The sequence below is a fragment of the Pteropus alecto genome, unplaced genomic scaffold (genome assembly GCF_000325575.1).
Source record: "Pteropus alecto unplaced genomic scaffold, ASM32557v1 scaffold639, whole genome shotgun sequence".
Taxonomy (NCBI): Eukaryota; Metazoa; Chordata; class Mammalia; order Chiroptera; family Pteropodidae; genus Pteropus; species Pteropus alecto.
Window position 1 is genome coordinate 1 of NW_006442122.1, and position 16,313 is coordinate 16,313.

General features: G+C 33.4%; 1 protein-coding gene and 1 pseudogene across 1 annotated transcript; both read right to left on the reverse strand.

Annotated features, from left to right (window-relative positions):
* Positions 1-1,164: 1,164 nt before the first annotated feature.
* Positions 1,165-2,679, reverse strand: LOC102880536 (annotated as a pseudogene).
* A 4,289-nt stretch (positions 2,680-6,968) lies between these two features.
* Positions 6,969-7,916, reverse strand: LOC102880794 (olfactory receptor 10AG1). The gene has a single exon (XM_006920772.1). The coding sequence runs from the start codon at positions 7,914-7,916 to the stop codon at positions 6,969-6,971; it is 948 nt and encodes a 315-aa protein (XP_006920834.1).
* Positions 7,917-16,313: the final 8,397 nt, after the last annotated feature.

The window sequence follows — 16,313 nt, forward strand, 5'->3', positions numbered from 1 at the left end:
TGCCCAAAAGGATACAGAATTCATTTCCCATGATTCAAATAAAAGGACTCCAGTAGAAAGCCTATTTATATGGTTTATTATTTTCTTTGATCTACTGTAACAATACTACAAATCAAGTGGCTTAAAACATTAAAAAATTATTTTCTCACATTTCTAGAATGCAGAGGCCAAATCACAGTGCTGGCCGGGATCTAAGAGAATCATCCTTTGCTTCCTTCAGCGTTTGGTGTCTCTTGATCTTCCTCGATTCTTGGCTGCATCACTCCAATCTCTGCCTGCATCTTCACATGTTCTTTTCTGAGTGTCTGTAACTGCTTTTCTAAACGCCCTGTGCTTTTCTGTCTCATAAAAACACTGGTTATATAATTTATCAACCACTTTAGGCCAGGAGGATCTCTTTTCTTTAATTTAATACATCTGCAAGGAGCTTTCTTTTTTTTTTCTCTCTCTCTCTCAAATAAGGCCCCATCTACAGGCCTAGATGAACATACACATAAGAGGGCAACGTTCAACCCAATACACATTGATATGGATAGTTTAGAGTGAAAACTGGAAGCTTCTAACACTAAATAGATATTACTAAAGTGAAACCTGAAGCTAAAGGGGAACGAATGACATTATCAGAGGTCAGTGAGATTTGGGATAATAGAGGAGGGGATTTGTATTCTTAAAGCACCATGGACAGCGACTTAAGTGCTACATAAGTTAAAAATGCAAAGAGAATACTAAGAATACTCTGCTTCCACCATCTCAGCTGCTGCTGGTTTCTCATATTGGCTAAATCCAATGAGACTACAGAACAGGTTAGTAAGGATATCTGAAAGGAGGTAAGGTTAAAGAAATTATATCACAGAGCAAGATTCTAATCCTTGGTTATATAACACACCCGGTTAACCAACATTGTATTGCTCAGGCAATCTCTTAACTCACAAGTTCACAGTGAGAGGAAAGAGAGATGTTCAAATTAGATTGTTACAATCTAGACAATTTGTGCTTTGATTACAAAGAAGAACTTTACTTAACTCTATGAAACTAAGGTCTCTTAACATAATGTGAGGTTGCTATTATGATATTCATCTTCATTATTTAGAAACATAGGCATAAAATTAGACTTTTTCTGTTGTGTCTAAATGGCAAACCTACAAGAATGTCTTTTTCTGTCATTCAAGTCTTTGTATCATCGTAATAACTTAGTAGTTTTCTCAGTGCTGTCGTGATGTCTTTGTTCCTCAGAGTGTATATAATGGGATTCGATGTTGGGATCAAAACAGTGTAGAAAAGAGAGATCACGTTTCCAGTTCCTTCAGTTTGATTTGGTTTTGGTTGCATATAAGTGATAGTAGCTGTTCCATAGAATAAGACCACAATGAACAGGTGAGAAGAACAGGTGGAAAAGGCTTTCGCTCTCCCGTTGGCTGATGATATTTTGAGAATGTTGGCAATAATTTTGCCATAGGAGACAATGGTCAATAGACATGGAACCACGATAAATACCACTGTAACTACATAAACTGTGATCTCATTCAGAAATCTGTCCCCATAAGCAAGCCTGAGAATTGGGGGGAGGTCACAGAAGAAATGATTAATTTTGTAAGAACCACAGAAGTGCAGAGAACAAATCTGACATGTTTGCCCAATTACGGCTGGAACTGCACCAACCCAGGCGGCAATGGCCAGCTGGGCACAGACCTTGTGGTTCACGACCAGCGGGTCGCAGGAAGAGAATCTCCGAGACTCTAAACATAAGGACAAAGCACATTTTTGTAGCACAAGCAACCAAAGAAATGTGTCCTTTCTGGATCAAAAGATCTATGAGAATTCTTAGAATAGTGACTGTTACATAACAGATTTCTAAAATGGGAAAAAATGTTAAGAAAGAAATCCACGGGTGTCTGGAGTACAGGGTCAATTCTTGTTATCAAAATTATGATGCTGTTGCACATCAGGATAGTCAGATAGATGACCAAAAATATCCCAAAAAGAATCCATTGGCTATTGGAAATAACAGAAAACCCCAAAAAAACAAACTCTGTTATTGTAGTCATGTTTGATTTTTCTTTTTCTGCTTTGTTCTCCATTTGTACATATTGTAAATTCAGGATAATTAATTCATTAATGTTCTTGAACGACATTTTCCTCTTCTGTTAACTACATTAGATGTAGGAATGTATTTCTATAATCTCTAAACTTATGTCTAGCTTCATGTTGCTGTTTCTAGAAAATGAATTTTGAAACCTCAGAAAGGAACTGTTGTGCACTTGAGATTAATCGAAGAAATAAAACTGAATATGTTTTTTATGCTTTGAGGTAATGATAGCAGAGAAAATGTGAAATGTGAATTCTTATTTAGAGCTTATTGTGCAGAAGTCATTTCTAATTATTTCACCCCCATAAAGGTAGAATTATGGTACAGGCTTTTGCTATTGCATTTGTCTGCGTTGATTAGTTTTTTGCTGAATTGATTGATCTATTTTTACCTTCTTTCTATTAAAAGCATTTCATTTAAAGCTTTTGTTTCATATTTATTTGAAATGGGATTTAAATCCTTCCATTTACAGTCTAATAAGAATCAGTTTTCTTAGACCAATCCTTTGTTACTGAGGGAATAAATATATACAACATATATTTATTCCTACTTTATGTACCTCTCTCCTCATTTACGTTAAATATGAAAACCATTAATCCCAGCATACTGTTCAATAACTTTCCCTAGTAACACCCCTGTACAGTGTATCATAAATATCAAGTAACTTTTAACTCAATCAATACATATGACCCATTCATCTCAATATTTTTACATTTCCCTTTCTTCCTAGTTAAGGTTCTAGTGTCATGTAGTTACACTGAACTAAATACAATTCCCTTTCTCTATTTTCTCTTTGTAATTTTGCCTAATAAAATGTAACTTTGATTAAATACAATTATTATTTACTCTGGGTATACAAATGACTGGAGCCTATGAATGAAACTTAAACACACACATACACACAAACACTATGTTGTTTCACTTCATATTAATTCCATTCAATATCAGTCAGTCAATACTGCTTGACTAGTTACACTGCACGGCAGTCAATACTGCTTGACTATTTCTTCTACACTATATTAATATTTGTTCTCTAACTTTCCAAAACAAATATACGACAAAGATTATGTGTTCTATCTCATCACTCTGCTGTACACATCTTCACCTTTTAGCTCCAACACCTGATATTTTTTCATTAATACTTTGGCAAACAAAGCTGCCTACAAGTAATCTCTTACATTCCCCTGTTTTCATTAGTACTGGTTCTCTAAATTACCTTAAATAATAGTGATTATAAATATGTTTACTATTATTATTTGACCCACATCTAATTTTTTATTACTTTATAATAAGAAAGTAAGGAACTACGTGAGTTATCTTAAGTAGTTAACTCATTTTCAAAGAAGGATTTTAGAATTTCAAGTATTACTGTTTTATTTTTGTATCTTGTTCCTGCAATTAAGAACTATCTTTAAGTAAAATAGTCTAACAAAACAATTAAAGCTTACCTTATAGATTTGCCTGAAGATGTCTATGTGGAGTAAAGGTGTTTATTAACTTGTAAACGTTTTAAGTTCTTCTGTCATGTTGAGGAGCCACTGTAATTCTACAATATTCTTGTTGGCGTCTAACATTTGTTTAAATAGGAAGCTGCCACGCTCATCTGGGAAGAATCTTCTCTTGTGAGCCAATTAAATTCCTAAACACTGCTTTTTTTGGAAATTATCTGGATTTATTTTTAAAATCACTTTCCTTGTAGGTGGCTTATCATTCTCTTTACCCCTTCTTCGCACAAAGCTCCCCTCAATTGGGGATTTCCTTAGTGAAGAAACACCACTTAATTTTCAAGTAGAACTTTCAGGAGAAATTTAAAAATCATTCTAGAAAATGTATTTCAGTCTCTTAATAATTGTGTAGATTTGCCTTCCTTTCTTTTATTCTCATAATTGATCCAAATCTTGATCATCACACCATTAGAAAAATGTGTCACATGTTGTATCACATGAACATGGTATGCTTGGTCTCTTCAATACATTGGAGGGTGAGTGTATGAAAAAAAAAAAAACCTGGATAGTTTTATTCATTTTATGATGTCTACTCAGGCATCTGGGAAGGTTTCTAAATGATTCAAAATGTAAGCTATCACAAAAACAAGCATTTTAAACAAAAACAAACATTTAAGACAGAAAATAAACAAAATAACTTTACACTAAAGTCTGTATTCCATTTCAGCTACTTCGAAGCTATTATCATACACAATAATTCTATTAGTAATTATATTTGGTTTTTCCTGTTTCAACGTTCTTTGAGTATTTGACATGTTTCTAAACACATTACTTTTTTGTATTTTAAGCCTCCTTCTCTTTACTACAGCACGCCTCTCCTACATTGGCCCTCTGTGCTCTTTATTATTACTGATATGGCATTTGTGTGGGGTTTCCATCATGATTATTTACAAATGAGAACTGCACGCGTGATTTGCCTCCAGGAAGTGTGTCACTTCTTAATAGACTGGGAGAAATTGAATGTCCATCCCATATTTAGATGAAGGATTTGAATATTTCCTTATTCAATTAAATATCAGCATCACTTGAAAAAATATCTAGAAAGTAAAACAATTCCTTAGCTATATTAGTGGTTTAACAAAATAAAGAAGCATCTTCCGCCCATTTCACAGGACAATTTTGCATCAGAGGTAAGGAAACGCTGGTTCCTCTCATGTCAGAAACCCACGGTTCCCTAGCTCCTTCTTTAGGGTCCTCTTTTAGATGTTCAGCATTCAAAGAGCTGAGAATTACAGACAGAAACAAAATAAGGAAAGAAGTATTCTGCTCTTAATAGCCTCAGCACAGAAGAGATACATCACTTCTACCCACACGCCATTGTAGGAACTAATTGAATGTCTGACAAAGATGTGAGAAGGCCAGAGAATGTTGTTCACTGTGTGTCAAAGACACAGAAACATGTTTGGAGAGCACCAAGCCAGACTCTGCCACCGTCCTCAGTTTTGCTCACTAACAGTGTGCTACAGCGTGCTGTAACATATGTACATTTAGATTTAAGTTTTAATAGAATATTTACATAATGGAATAATTCTGTGTCATACATAGTTAAGTATTTTATTTGACTTTTTAGACATAATTGTTTTTAATGTGATGTTATTATAATTTTAATTTTTAAATTATAATGTTACTGAAGCGTAATTTACAGAAATAAAGTAGTACAAACATGCAATTAGATTTAGTTATAGTTCAAATGCGATAAGATTTAACAAATATATTTACTTGTGAAACCATTCCCACAATGAAAATACAGAACATTCACAACATTCCGAACATTTTCTCACGTAATTTCGTAATCCATCCTTGTTTACCCCAACCCCAGGGAACTACGGATCAGATATCGAGCATTTATAATCCATCAGAATGTGTTCTTTTATCCCAATGTCTTTGCTCTAAGTAAGGGTTTTAAGATTTATCTATGTTTTACCAATGATTAAGTCATTATTGTCAGCGCAGACTTGAACTCCAAGCTTTATCTTGTTCATTTATTTATCTTTTATGGAATTTGGGTTGTTCCTCGATTTTTGGCTATCAGAAATAGACCTGCTTTGAATATTGAATGTGTTTTATAGTGGGGCAACTACTGTCATTTCTTTTGAATTAATATTTAGAAGCGAAATGGTTGGATCATGTTTAGGTATATGTTTAGTCCGTTTAGAAACTGTCCACACGGTTTTCAAAGTGGTTATAATATTTTACACTCCGCCAGCTGCATGTGAGTGTAACAAGAGCTTTACGCCTTTGCCAGCACTTGGCTCAAATTAGAAATCTCAATTTTTTCCATCCTCGTGAATGAGTTGCGAAATTCATTATAGCTTTGATGTGCATTTCCATAATGACTAAGGACGTGTGTGTTTTTATCTACTTATTGACTATTTGCATATTTTTTGATGATACTTCATTCAGACCATTTCCTCCTTTTTTTAGAACTTGGTGTTTTAATATTATTGTTTGGCAAAGATTCTCTATATGAGTGAAGATTATTTTCTTTCTCTGATTTCTTTATGAACTCTTAATGTCATCTTTTGAAGAAAAGAGGATGGAAATTTTGGCATAATAAAATATATATTTTTTATAAATTATGTTTTTTGCATCCACTTAAACTTTTATATATTATACATCACAAGGATTTTCTCTTATTTCTTGTAAGACTTTTATGCTTTTGCCTTTACATTTGAGTCTGTGACCTATTTTGAGTTAAAGTTTGTGCATACTGTCAGGTAAGGTTTGATGTTTATTTTTCCCCCATGTAGATATTTAATTAGCTCTTCTTCTATTTGTGGAAAGGCTTTCCATTTCCCATTGACTGTCCCAACATTTTTGTCAAACTCAGCTCAACATAGATGTATCTTTTTCTAGACCCTGTATTCTGTTCCAATTTTCTATCAATTTATTACTTTACAATTCCCCACTGTTTTTAGTATAGCAAATTTATAGTAAGTTTTGAAGTCAAGTAGTGCACTTCCTCTACATTTTTTGGTCTTGTATAAAAGTTACTTTGACTCCTTTGCATCCTTGGCATTTTTACTAATTTTAGAAGAGGTCTATCATTTGCTATAAAATGTCTGCCAGATTTTTTAATTGATATCCTATTACAGAAATTTGTACAGAACGGACAGTATACCAATATTGAGTATTGCAGTCATGAAAATTGTATCTTCTACTTATTTCCCTCCTACTTCACTCACCTGTGACATTTTTGAAAAATCTTTGCTTTTGTTTGTCTCCTCTTTTGTCGATTCTCTTTTCTCTCTTTCCCACACTCTTTTGGATGAGAGTTTTTAAAGTTCCATTTTACCTTATGTACTGGCTTTATCATGCTTGCTTTATAAGTTAGTTTATAAGAGCGTCCTTTACTGTAATTTCAAGTCTTCGTGTCATCATAATAAGCGACTTAGTAGTTTTCTGAGTGCTACCATGATGTCTTTGTTCCTCAGAGTGTATATAATGGGATTCAGTATTGGGATCAAAACGGTGTAGAAAAGAGAGATCACTTTCCCAGTTCCTTCTGATTGATTTGTTTTGGGTTGCAAATACGTGATAGTAGCCGTTCCATAGAATAAGATCACAACTATCAGGTGAGAAGAACAGGTGGAGAAGGCTTTCGCCCTCCCACTGGCTGATGATACTTTGAGAATGTTGGCAATAATTTTTCCATAGGAGACAATGATCAATAGAAATGGAACCATGACATACACTACTGCAGCCAGATTGACTGTGATCTCATTCAGAAATGTGTCACCACAAGCAAGCTTGAGAATTGCGGGAACGTCACAGAAGAAATGATTAATTTTGTTAGACCCACAAAAGGGGAGAGAAAAAATCTGACATGTTTGTCCAATTCCTCCTGGAACTACACTGACCCAGGAGGCAATGGCCAGCTGGATACAGACCTTGTGGTTTATGATCAGTGGATAGAGCAGTGGGTTACAAATTGCCACATAGCGGTCATAGGCCATTGCCGTCAGGAGGAGACACTCTGAGCCTCCAAACAGAAGGAAAAAACACATTTGTGCAGCACAAGCAACCAAAGAAATGTTTCCTTTCTGGGTCAAAAGGTCCATGAGCATTCTTGGGATAGTTATTGTTACATAACAGATTTCTAAAATGGAAAAATTGTTAAGAAAGAAATACATGGGAGTCTGGAGGACAGGGTCAATTCTTGTTATCAAAATTATGATGCTATTGCACATCAGGATAGTCAGATAGATGACCAAAAATATCCCAAAAAGAATCCATTGGCTATTGAGAATATCAGAAAACCCCAAAAGAACAAACTCCGTTATTGTAGTCATATTTGATTTTTCTGTTTTTAAGTGTTTCTCCATCTGCAAATATGGTCATTTCAAGTTGGTTATTCATTTATGTTCTTGAACCTCATTTTCCCCTTCTGGGAACTGGATTAGTTGCATGAATGTATTTCTGCAATTTCTAAACTCATATTCAGTATCACCATGCTCTGTTTCTAGAAAATGAATTTTGATACATCAGAAAGGAGGTGATGTGCATTTGAAATCAATCCAAGAAATAAAAGCTAGCATGTTTTTTATACTTGTAGATAATGATATCAGAGCAAATGAGAAGTGTGCGTTCTTATTTGGAGCTTATTGTGCATAAGTATGTTCTAATTATTTAACTACCATAAAAAGTGAAATTATGGTATAGGCTTTTGCTATTGTATTTGTTTGGAGTCATCATTTTTTTCTGCATCAATTGATTTATTCCTCCTCTTTTAAATTAAAGTGTTTATTTTAAAGCTTTTGTTTAATTCTTATATAAAATAAGTTTTAAGTCCTTCCATTAATAGTCTAATGAGAATCAATTTTCTTAGACTAATCCTTTGTTACTGAGGGAATAAATATATGCAATATTATTATGTTACTTTTGTACCCCTGTCTTTATTTACATTAAATATGGAAATCATTAATCCCAGCATACTGTTCAATAACTTTTCCTATTAACATCCTCATACAGTGTATGATATATATCAATTAACCTTTAACTCACTCAATAAATATGACCCATTCATCCCAATATTTTTTTACATTTCCCTTCCTTCCTTGGTAAGATTCTAGTTTCATATAGTTCCATTGAACAAAATTAATTCCCTTTCTCTATTTTCCCCTCATAATGTTGCCTAATAAAGTGTTACTTTGATTAAATACAATTAATATTTACTCTGGATATACAAATGGCTGGAGCCTATGAATGAAACTTAAACACACACACACATGCACACACACACACACACACAATCTTGTTTCACTTCATATTAATTCCATTCAATATCAGGCAGTCAATACTGTTTGACTATTTCAACTACAGTTTATTAATATTTGTTCTCTAACTTTCCAAATCAAGTATACGACAAAGATTATGTTTTCTGTCTCATCACTCTGCTACATATGTCTTCACCTGTTAGCCCCAACACCTGATAATTTTTATCAATACTTTGGTAAATAAACTCAGATATATAGTCTTTTACATTTCCCTATTTTATTAGTACTGGTTCTCAAAATTACCTTAATGGATAATGCTGAATATCCATGACTTTATTATCATTATTTGACCTACATCTAATTTTATTACTTTATAATTAAGAAATTATGGTACTACGAGAACTATCTTAAGTAGTTAACTCATTTTCAAAGAAAGAGTTTAGAATTTCATGTTTTTCTGTTATTTTTTGCACCTTGATCCTGCAATTAAGAACTTTCTTTAAATAAAATTGTCTAAACAATTACAGCTTACCTTCACAAATTTGCATGAAAATGTCTATGTGATTGGAGGTGATTTTTAACCTGTAAACTTGTTTACTTCTTCTGTCATGTTGAGGAGCCACTGTAATTCTATGACATTCATCCTGGCATCAGACATTGGCTGCTCTTAAATAGGAAGCAGCCACGCTCACCTGGGGGGAAGTTTTCTCTAGTGTGTCAATTAAATTTCCAAACACAGCTTTGTTTGGCAATCATCAGAGTTTATTTTTTAAAACCACTTACCTTGGAGGTGGCTTGCCTTTCTCTTCACCCTTTCTTAACATGAAGCTCCCCTCAATCAGGGAGTCTCTTGATGTAGAAACACCACCTAATTGTCAAGTACTACTTTCAGGAGAAAGTTAAAAATCATTCTACAAATTGTATTTCAGACTCTTAATAATTAATGTGGATTTGCCTTCTTTACTTTTATTCCCATACTGATCCAAATCTAGTGCTTCCATACCCTTAGAAAAATGTATCACACGTTGTATCATATGACCATGACCATGACCATGGTGTGCTTGATCTCTTCCACACATTGGTGGTGAGAGCTCTTTTCAGAAGCTGAACTCTGTTGATAAATTAACTTTTGTGGAAATTAAAGCATGGTGTGTCTATTGACGAAAAAAACCTGGATGGATATATTCATTGTATGTCACCTACTTAGGCATCAGGGAAGGTTTCAACTGATTCAAAATGTAAGCTACTGCAAAAAAAAGAAGCATTTTAAACAAGAGTATTTACAACAGAAAATAAACAATATAACTTTACATTAAAGTCCTTATTCCACTTCAGCTACTTCGAAGCAATTATCATACATGATAATTCTACTAGTAATTATATTTTTTTTTTTCCTGTTTCAATGTCCTTTGAGTATTTGACGTGTGTTTCTAAATGCATTTCTTTTTTGTATTTTAAGCCTCTTTCTCTTTACTACAGCATGCCTCTTCTTCTTTGGCCCTCTGTGTTCCATATTATGACTGATAATGTATTCGTGTGGGGTTTCCATCATGTTTATCTAAAATGGAGAACTTCACACGTGATTTGCCTCCAGTAAGTGTGTCACTCACTTACATCCTGGGACAAATTGAATGTCCATTCCTAGTTAACATGGAGAATTTGGATATTTCCTTATTTAATTAAATATCACTACCAATGAAAAAATATGTAAAGACTAAAACAATTCCTCAGCAATATCAGCGGCTTAACCAAATAAAGAAGCATCTTACACCCGTTTCACAGAACAGTTTTGCAGTCGGAGATAATGAAATGCTGGTTCCTCTCAATCCAGAATCTCACAGTTCCCTAGTTGGTTTGTTGTGGTCCCGTTTTAGATTTTCAGCATTCAGAGAGCTGAGAATTACAGACAGATGAAAAATAAGGAAAGAAATGCGCGCTTAAGAGCCTCCGCACAGAGGAGACACATCACATCTACACACACCAGTGTAGGAACTAATCGCATGTCTAACAAAGACATGAGAGGGCTAGAGAATGTTGTTCACTGTGTGTCAAAGACACAGAAACATATTTGGAGAGCATCAAGCCAGACTCTGCCACCGTCCTCAGTTTGGTCACTAACTGTGGGCAACAGCGTGCTGTAACATATGTTTATTTGTATTATGTTTTAACAGGACATTTACATAACAGAATATTTATATATGATACATTGTTATGCATTTTATTTGGCTTTTTAGATATAATTGTTTCTAATGAAATGTCATTATAAATATTATTTTTAAATTATCAATGTTACTGAAGCATAATTTATAGAAAATAGAGTACATTCAATTAGATTTAATAAAATTTAAATGCAAAAAGTTTTAACAAATATATAAACTCCTGAAACCATCGCCACAATGAAGATGCAGAACATTAACAATATTCCGAAATTTTCCTCAAGTAGCTTCGTAATCCATCCTTTCTGGAATCCAATCCAAGGAACCAGGGATCAGATTTCTGTAGCTATCGATCATCTATAATCCATCAGAATGTGTTCCTTTTTCCTGATGTCTTTGCTCACAGTAAGAATTTTAAGTTTTATCTATGTTCTACTATTTTTGTCATTTATTGTCAGTGCAGACTTAAACCTCGAGCTTTTTTTTGTGTTCATTTATTTATCTTTTATAAAATTTGGATTGTTTCTCAATTTTTGACTATCAGAAATAGAGCTGCTATGTATATTAAACAAGTTTTTGAGTGGAGCATCTATTGTCATTTCTTTTGAGTTAATATTTGGAAGGGAAATGGTTGGATCATGTTGTAGGTGTATGTTTACCACTTTTAGAAACTGCCCACTCTCACCTACTGCGTGTGAGTGTAGCAACAGCTTGATACCTTTATCAACACTTGGTGTACTTAGAGTTCTCAATTCTTTCTCATTTTCATGTGAAATTCCTTATGGTTTTGATGTGCATTTCTCTAATGACTAAAGACATGTGTGTTTTTATATACTTATTGTCTATATGCATGTGTTTTTGATGATTGTTCATTTAGATCATTTCCTCCCTTTTTTTACTAGTGTGTGTTTTAGTATTGTTTGGAAATTATTCTTTATATGTGTGAAGAACATTTTCTCTCTCTAGTTTCCTTTTTGATATTTTAATGTCCTCCTTTGAAGAAAAAAGAATGTTAAATTTGGTATAATAAAATATATACTTTTTATAAATTATGTTGTTCGCATCCACATAAGAAATCTTTATTTATTATACATCACAAGGATTTTCTCTTCTTTCTTGTAGGCTTTTATATTTTAGTTTTTACATTTCAATCTGATATTCATTTTTAGTTGATGTTTTCATATGCTGTGAGGTAAGGTTTGATGTTTAGTTTTTGCCCATGTAGATCATTTTTTGCTCAGTTGTAGAATGAAAAGCTTTCCATTCCCCATGGATTTTCCTAGCATCTTTGTCAAACTCAGCTCAGCACAGAGGTATGTATCTTTTTCTAGATTCTGTATTCCGTTCCATTTTTCTATCGATTTATTACTTTATCAAATCCCTCATGTTTTTATTTGTTTTTATTTTCTATTTTTATTTCTTTTTAAATTAAGTTTATTGGGGTAACATTGGTTAATACAATTATATAATTTTCAGGTGTACATTATAATTTGACATTCGTATATTATATTGTGTGTTTACCACCCAAAGTCCAGTTTCCTTTAGCTACCAGATATTTAATCTCCTTTACCCACTTCGCCCTGCCCTACCTCTCTATATTTGACACCTTTTACCTCGTCTACCTTCCTAATCCTCCCCCACTCCTTACCATTTGCTAACCACTAGTCTATAGTCCATGTCCACGAGTTTCTTTTTGTTTGTCTGGTTCATTTCTTGCTTTTAGGTTTATATCCCACATATAAGTGATTTTATATGATTGTCAATTTTTTTCTGTCTGGTTTATTTTGCTTAGCATGATTATCTCTATATGCATCCATGTTGTAGCAAATGGGAGTATTTCAACTCTTCTTATGACTGAGTAATATTCCATTGTATATATGTACCACATCTTCTTTAGCCAATCATCTATTGTAGGACACTTCGGTTGCTTCCATGTCCTGGCCACTGTGAATAGTGTTGCTATGAACATCAGTGTGCAGATATCTTTTTGGATATGGGTTTTCAAATCTTTGGGGTAAATACCCGGGAGAGGAATTGCATGGATCATATGGCTGGTCAATTTTTCGTTTTTTGAGGAACTTCCATACTAATTTCCATAGTGGCTGTACCAATTTGCAGTCCCAGCAACAGTGTATGAGAGTTCCTTTTCTCTGCATCCTCTCCAAATAACAAGGAATTGTTATTACTTCTCCTGCTGGTTATAGCTATTCTCACTAGAGTCAGATGATATCTCATCATGGTTTTGATTTGCATTTCTCTAATAGCGATGTTGAGCATCTTTACAAATATTTGTTGGCCATTTGTATGTCCTCTATGGAGAACTGCTGTTCAGGTCTTCTGCCCATTTTTTGATTGGATCATTTGTTGTTTTTGTTGTAATTTAGTTGTATGAGTTATTTGTATATTTTGGATATTAGGCTTTTATTGAAGATGTTGCTTGCAAATATATTTTCCCATTTGGATGATTGTCTCCTTACCTTGTTGACGGTTTCTTTTGCTGAGCAGAAGCTTTTTAGTTTGAAGTAGTCCCAGTCATTTATTTCAGCTTTTATTTCTCTTGTTGTTGAGGTCAAATTCATAAAATCTTCTTTTATTCCAAGGTTCTTGAGTTTTGTTTCTATGTTTTCCTTTATGTATTTTATTATTTCAGGTCTTCTATTCAGGTTCTTAATCCATTTTAAGTGATATTTGATGTGTGGTGATAGATAACAGTCTGATTTCATTCTTTTGTGGGTGGCTTTCCAGTTTTCCCAGCATCATTTATTGAAGAGGATTTCCGTTCTTCACTGTATGTTTTGAATTTTTTGCCCACATGAAAATTAGATTACTTCTGGACTCTCGATTCTGTTCTACTAGTCCATGTGCCTGGCTTTCAACCATGCCATTTTAATTACTGTTGCTTTGTAGTATAAATTGAAGTTAGGCAGAGTGATGCCTCCAGCCCCACTTTTTTTTCTCAGGATTGCTTTGGCAATTCAGAGTCTTTTTACTTCCATACAAATCTGCTGATTTTTTGTTCTATTTCTTTAAAAAAATGCCAATGAGATTTTGATGGAGATTGCATTAAATCTGTATAAAGCATTAGGTAATATGGTCATTTTAACTTCATTGATTTTTCCAATTCAAGAACACAAAATATCTTTCCATTAATCTGTATCTTTTTTGATCTTTTTAAATAGGGACTTGTAGTATTCATCATATAGTTCCTTCACATGTTTCATTAAATTTATTCCTAGAAATTTTATTCTTTTTGGTGTAATTTCAAAAGGAATTATTTTCTCCACTTCTTTTTCTGACACTTCATGAGTAGAATATAGGAAGACTATGAATTTTTGAACGTTGATTTTGTATCCAGACACTTTATTGTATTTGCTTATTGTTTCTATTAGTGTTCTTGTGGAGACTTTATGGTTTCCTATATAGAGAATCATGTCATCTGCAAATAGTGACAGTTTGCCTTCTTCTTTTCCTATTTAGATGCCCTTTATATATTTCTCATGCTTGATAGCACTTGATAGATCCTCCAATGTTATATTGAATAAGAGTGGAGATAGTGGACAGACTTGCCTTTTTCCTGATCTTAGAAGGAAGTTTTTTAGTTTTTCACCATTAAGTATAACTGGCTGATGGTTGGTCATATATGGTCTTTATTAGGTTAAAGTATTTTCCTTCTATACCGATTTTGTTAAGTGTTTGGATCATAAATGGATCCTGTATCTGGTCAAAGGCTTTTTCTGCATCTATCGATATGATCATATAATTCTTATTTTTTAACTTGTTTATTTGGCATATCACATTAATCGATTTGCGTATGTGGAACCATCCCTGTGCTTTTAGGATGAAGCCCACTTGATCGTGGCATATAATCTTTTAATATGTTGCTGTATTTAGTTTGCTAGTATCTTATTTAGGATTTTTGCATCTATGTTCATGAGAGATATTGGTCTGTAGTTTTCCTTTGTGTGTTATCTTTACTAGGTTTTGGTATCAGAGTAATATTTGTCTCACAATATAAGTTGGGCAGTATTGCCTCCTCTTCGATTGTTTGGAAGAGTTTGAGGAGAATATGTATTAAATCTTCTTTGAATGATTGTTAGAATTCACTGGTAGAGCCATCTGGTCCTAGTCTTTTATTTTTTGGTAGGTTTTCGATGATTGTTCCAATTTTCATACTGCTGATCAATCTATTTAGATTTTCTAGTTCTTCTTTTTTCACTCTAACAAGGTTGTATTTTTCTAAGTATTGTTCCATTTCTTCTAGGTTATTAAATTTGGTGTGATATTCTTTTTCCTTGTATTCTTGTATAATCCTTTGTATTTCTGCAATTACAGTTGTAGTTTCCTCTCTTTCATTCTTGATTTTGTTTATTTGTGTACTTTTTTTTTTTAGTGAATCTAGGCAGGGGTTTGTCCATTTTATTAACCTTCTCAAAGAACCAGCACTTTGTTGCATTCATTTTTTCTATTGTTTTTCGTTTTCAATTCCATCTGTTTCTGCTCTAATTTTGATAATTTCTTTCCTTCTGCTGGCTTTAGTCTTCATTTGTTCTTCCTTTTCAAGTTTTTCTTAAGATGAAGAGTTAAGTTGTTTATTTGGAGATAAACAACATTCTTGTTTTTGTAGATAGGCCTATATTCATATGAACTTTCCTCTTATGATCACTTTTGTTGTGTTTGAAAAGTTTTGATATGTTCTACTATCATTATCATTCCCGTCTGTGTATCTCTTGATCTCTCTTTTTATTTCTTCTGTGACCCAGTTATTCTTTGGTAGCATGTTGTTTAATCTCCATGTATTTGTGGTTCTTCCTGATCTTTCTGCAGTTGATCTCTAGTTTCAAATTATTATGATCAGAAAATAGGGATAATATGATTTCAAGCCTATTATATTTGGTGTGGCAATTTGTGTCCCAGTATGTGATCGATTCTTGAGAATGTTCCATATGCACTAGAGAAGAATGTATAAGCAGCTCTTTTGGGATGGTGGCACTGTAAATGTTAATTATGAACGTTCATTACTATCTTGTTGTAGCAATTCTCTTCTTATTATTATTTAAGCTTATAATTCCCTATTCTTATTAAGGGTTATACTCTTCTGCTTCAATTTGCCTGATAGTCACTTTACTCCTAATTATGATTTTTTTTTTTCATTTAGTTTTATATGAGCTGACCCTTTCAGTATTTCCTGTAGTGCAGGCCTCGTATTGGATAATTCCCTCAATTTTTGTATTTCTGGAATGGTGTTAATTTCTCCTCATATCTAAAGGAGAGTTTAGCTGGCTAAATTATTCTAGGCTGGTAGTTCCTTTCACTTAATAGTTTAAATATTTGATTCTATTCTTTTTTGACT

Coding starts and splice junctions, on each gene's coding strand:
- LOC102880794 (XM_006920772.1), bottom strand. CDS start 7,916: ATGGAGAAACACTTAAAAACAGAAAAATCAAATATGACTACAATAACG.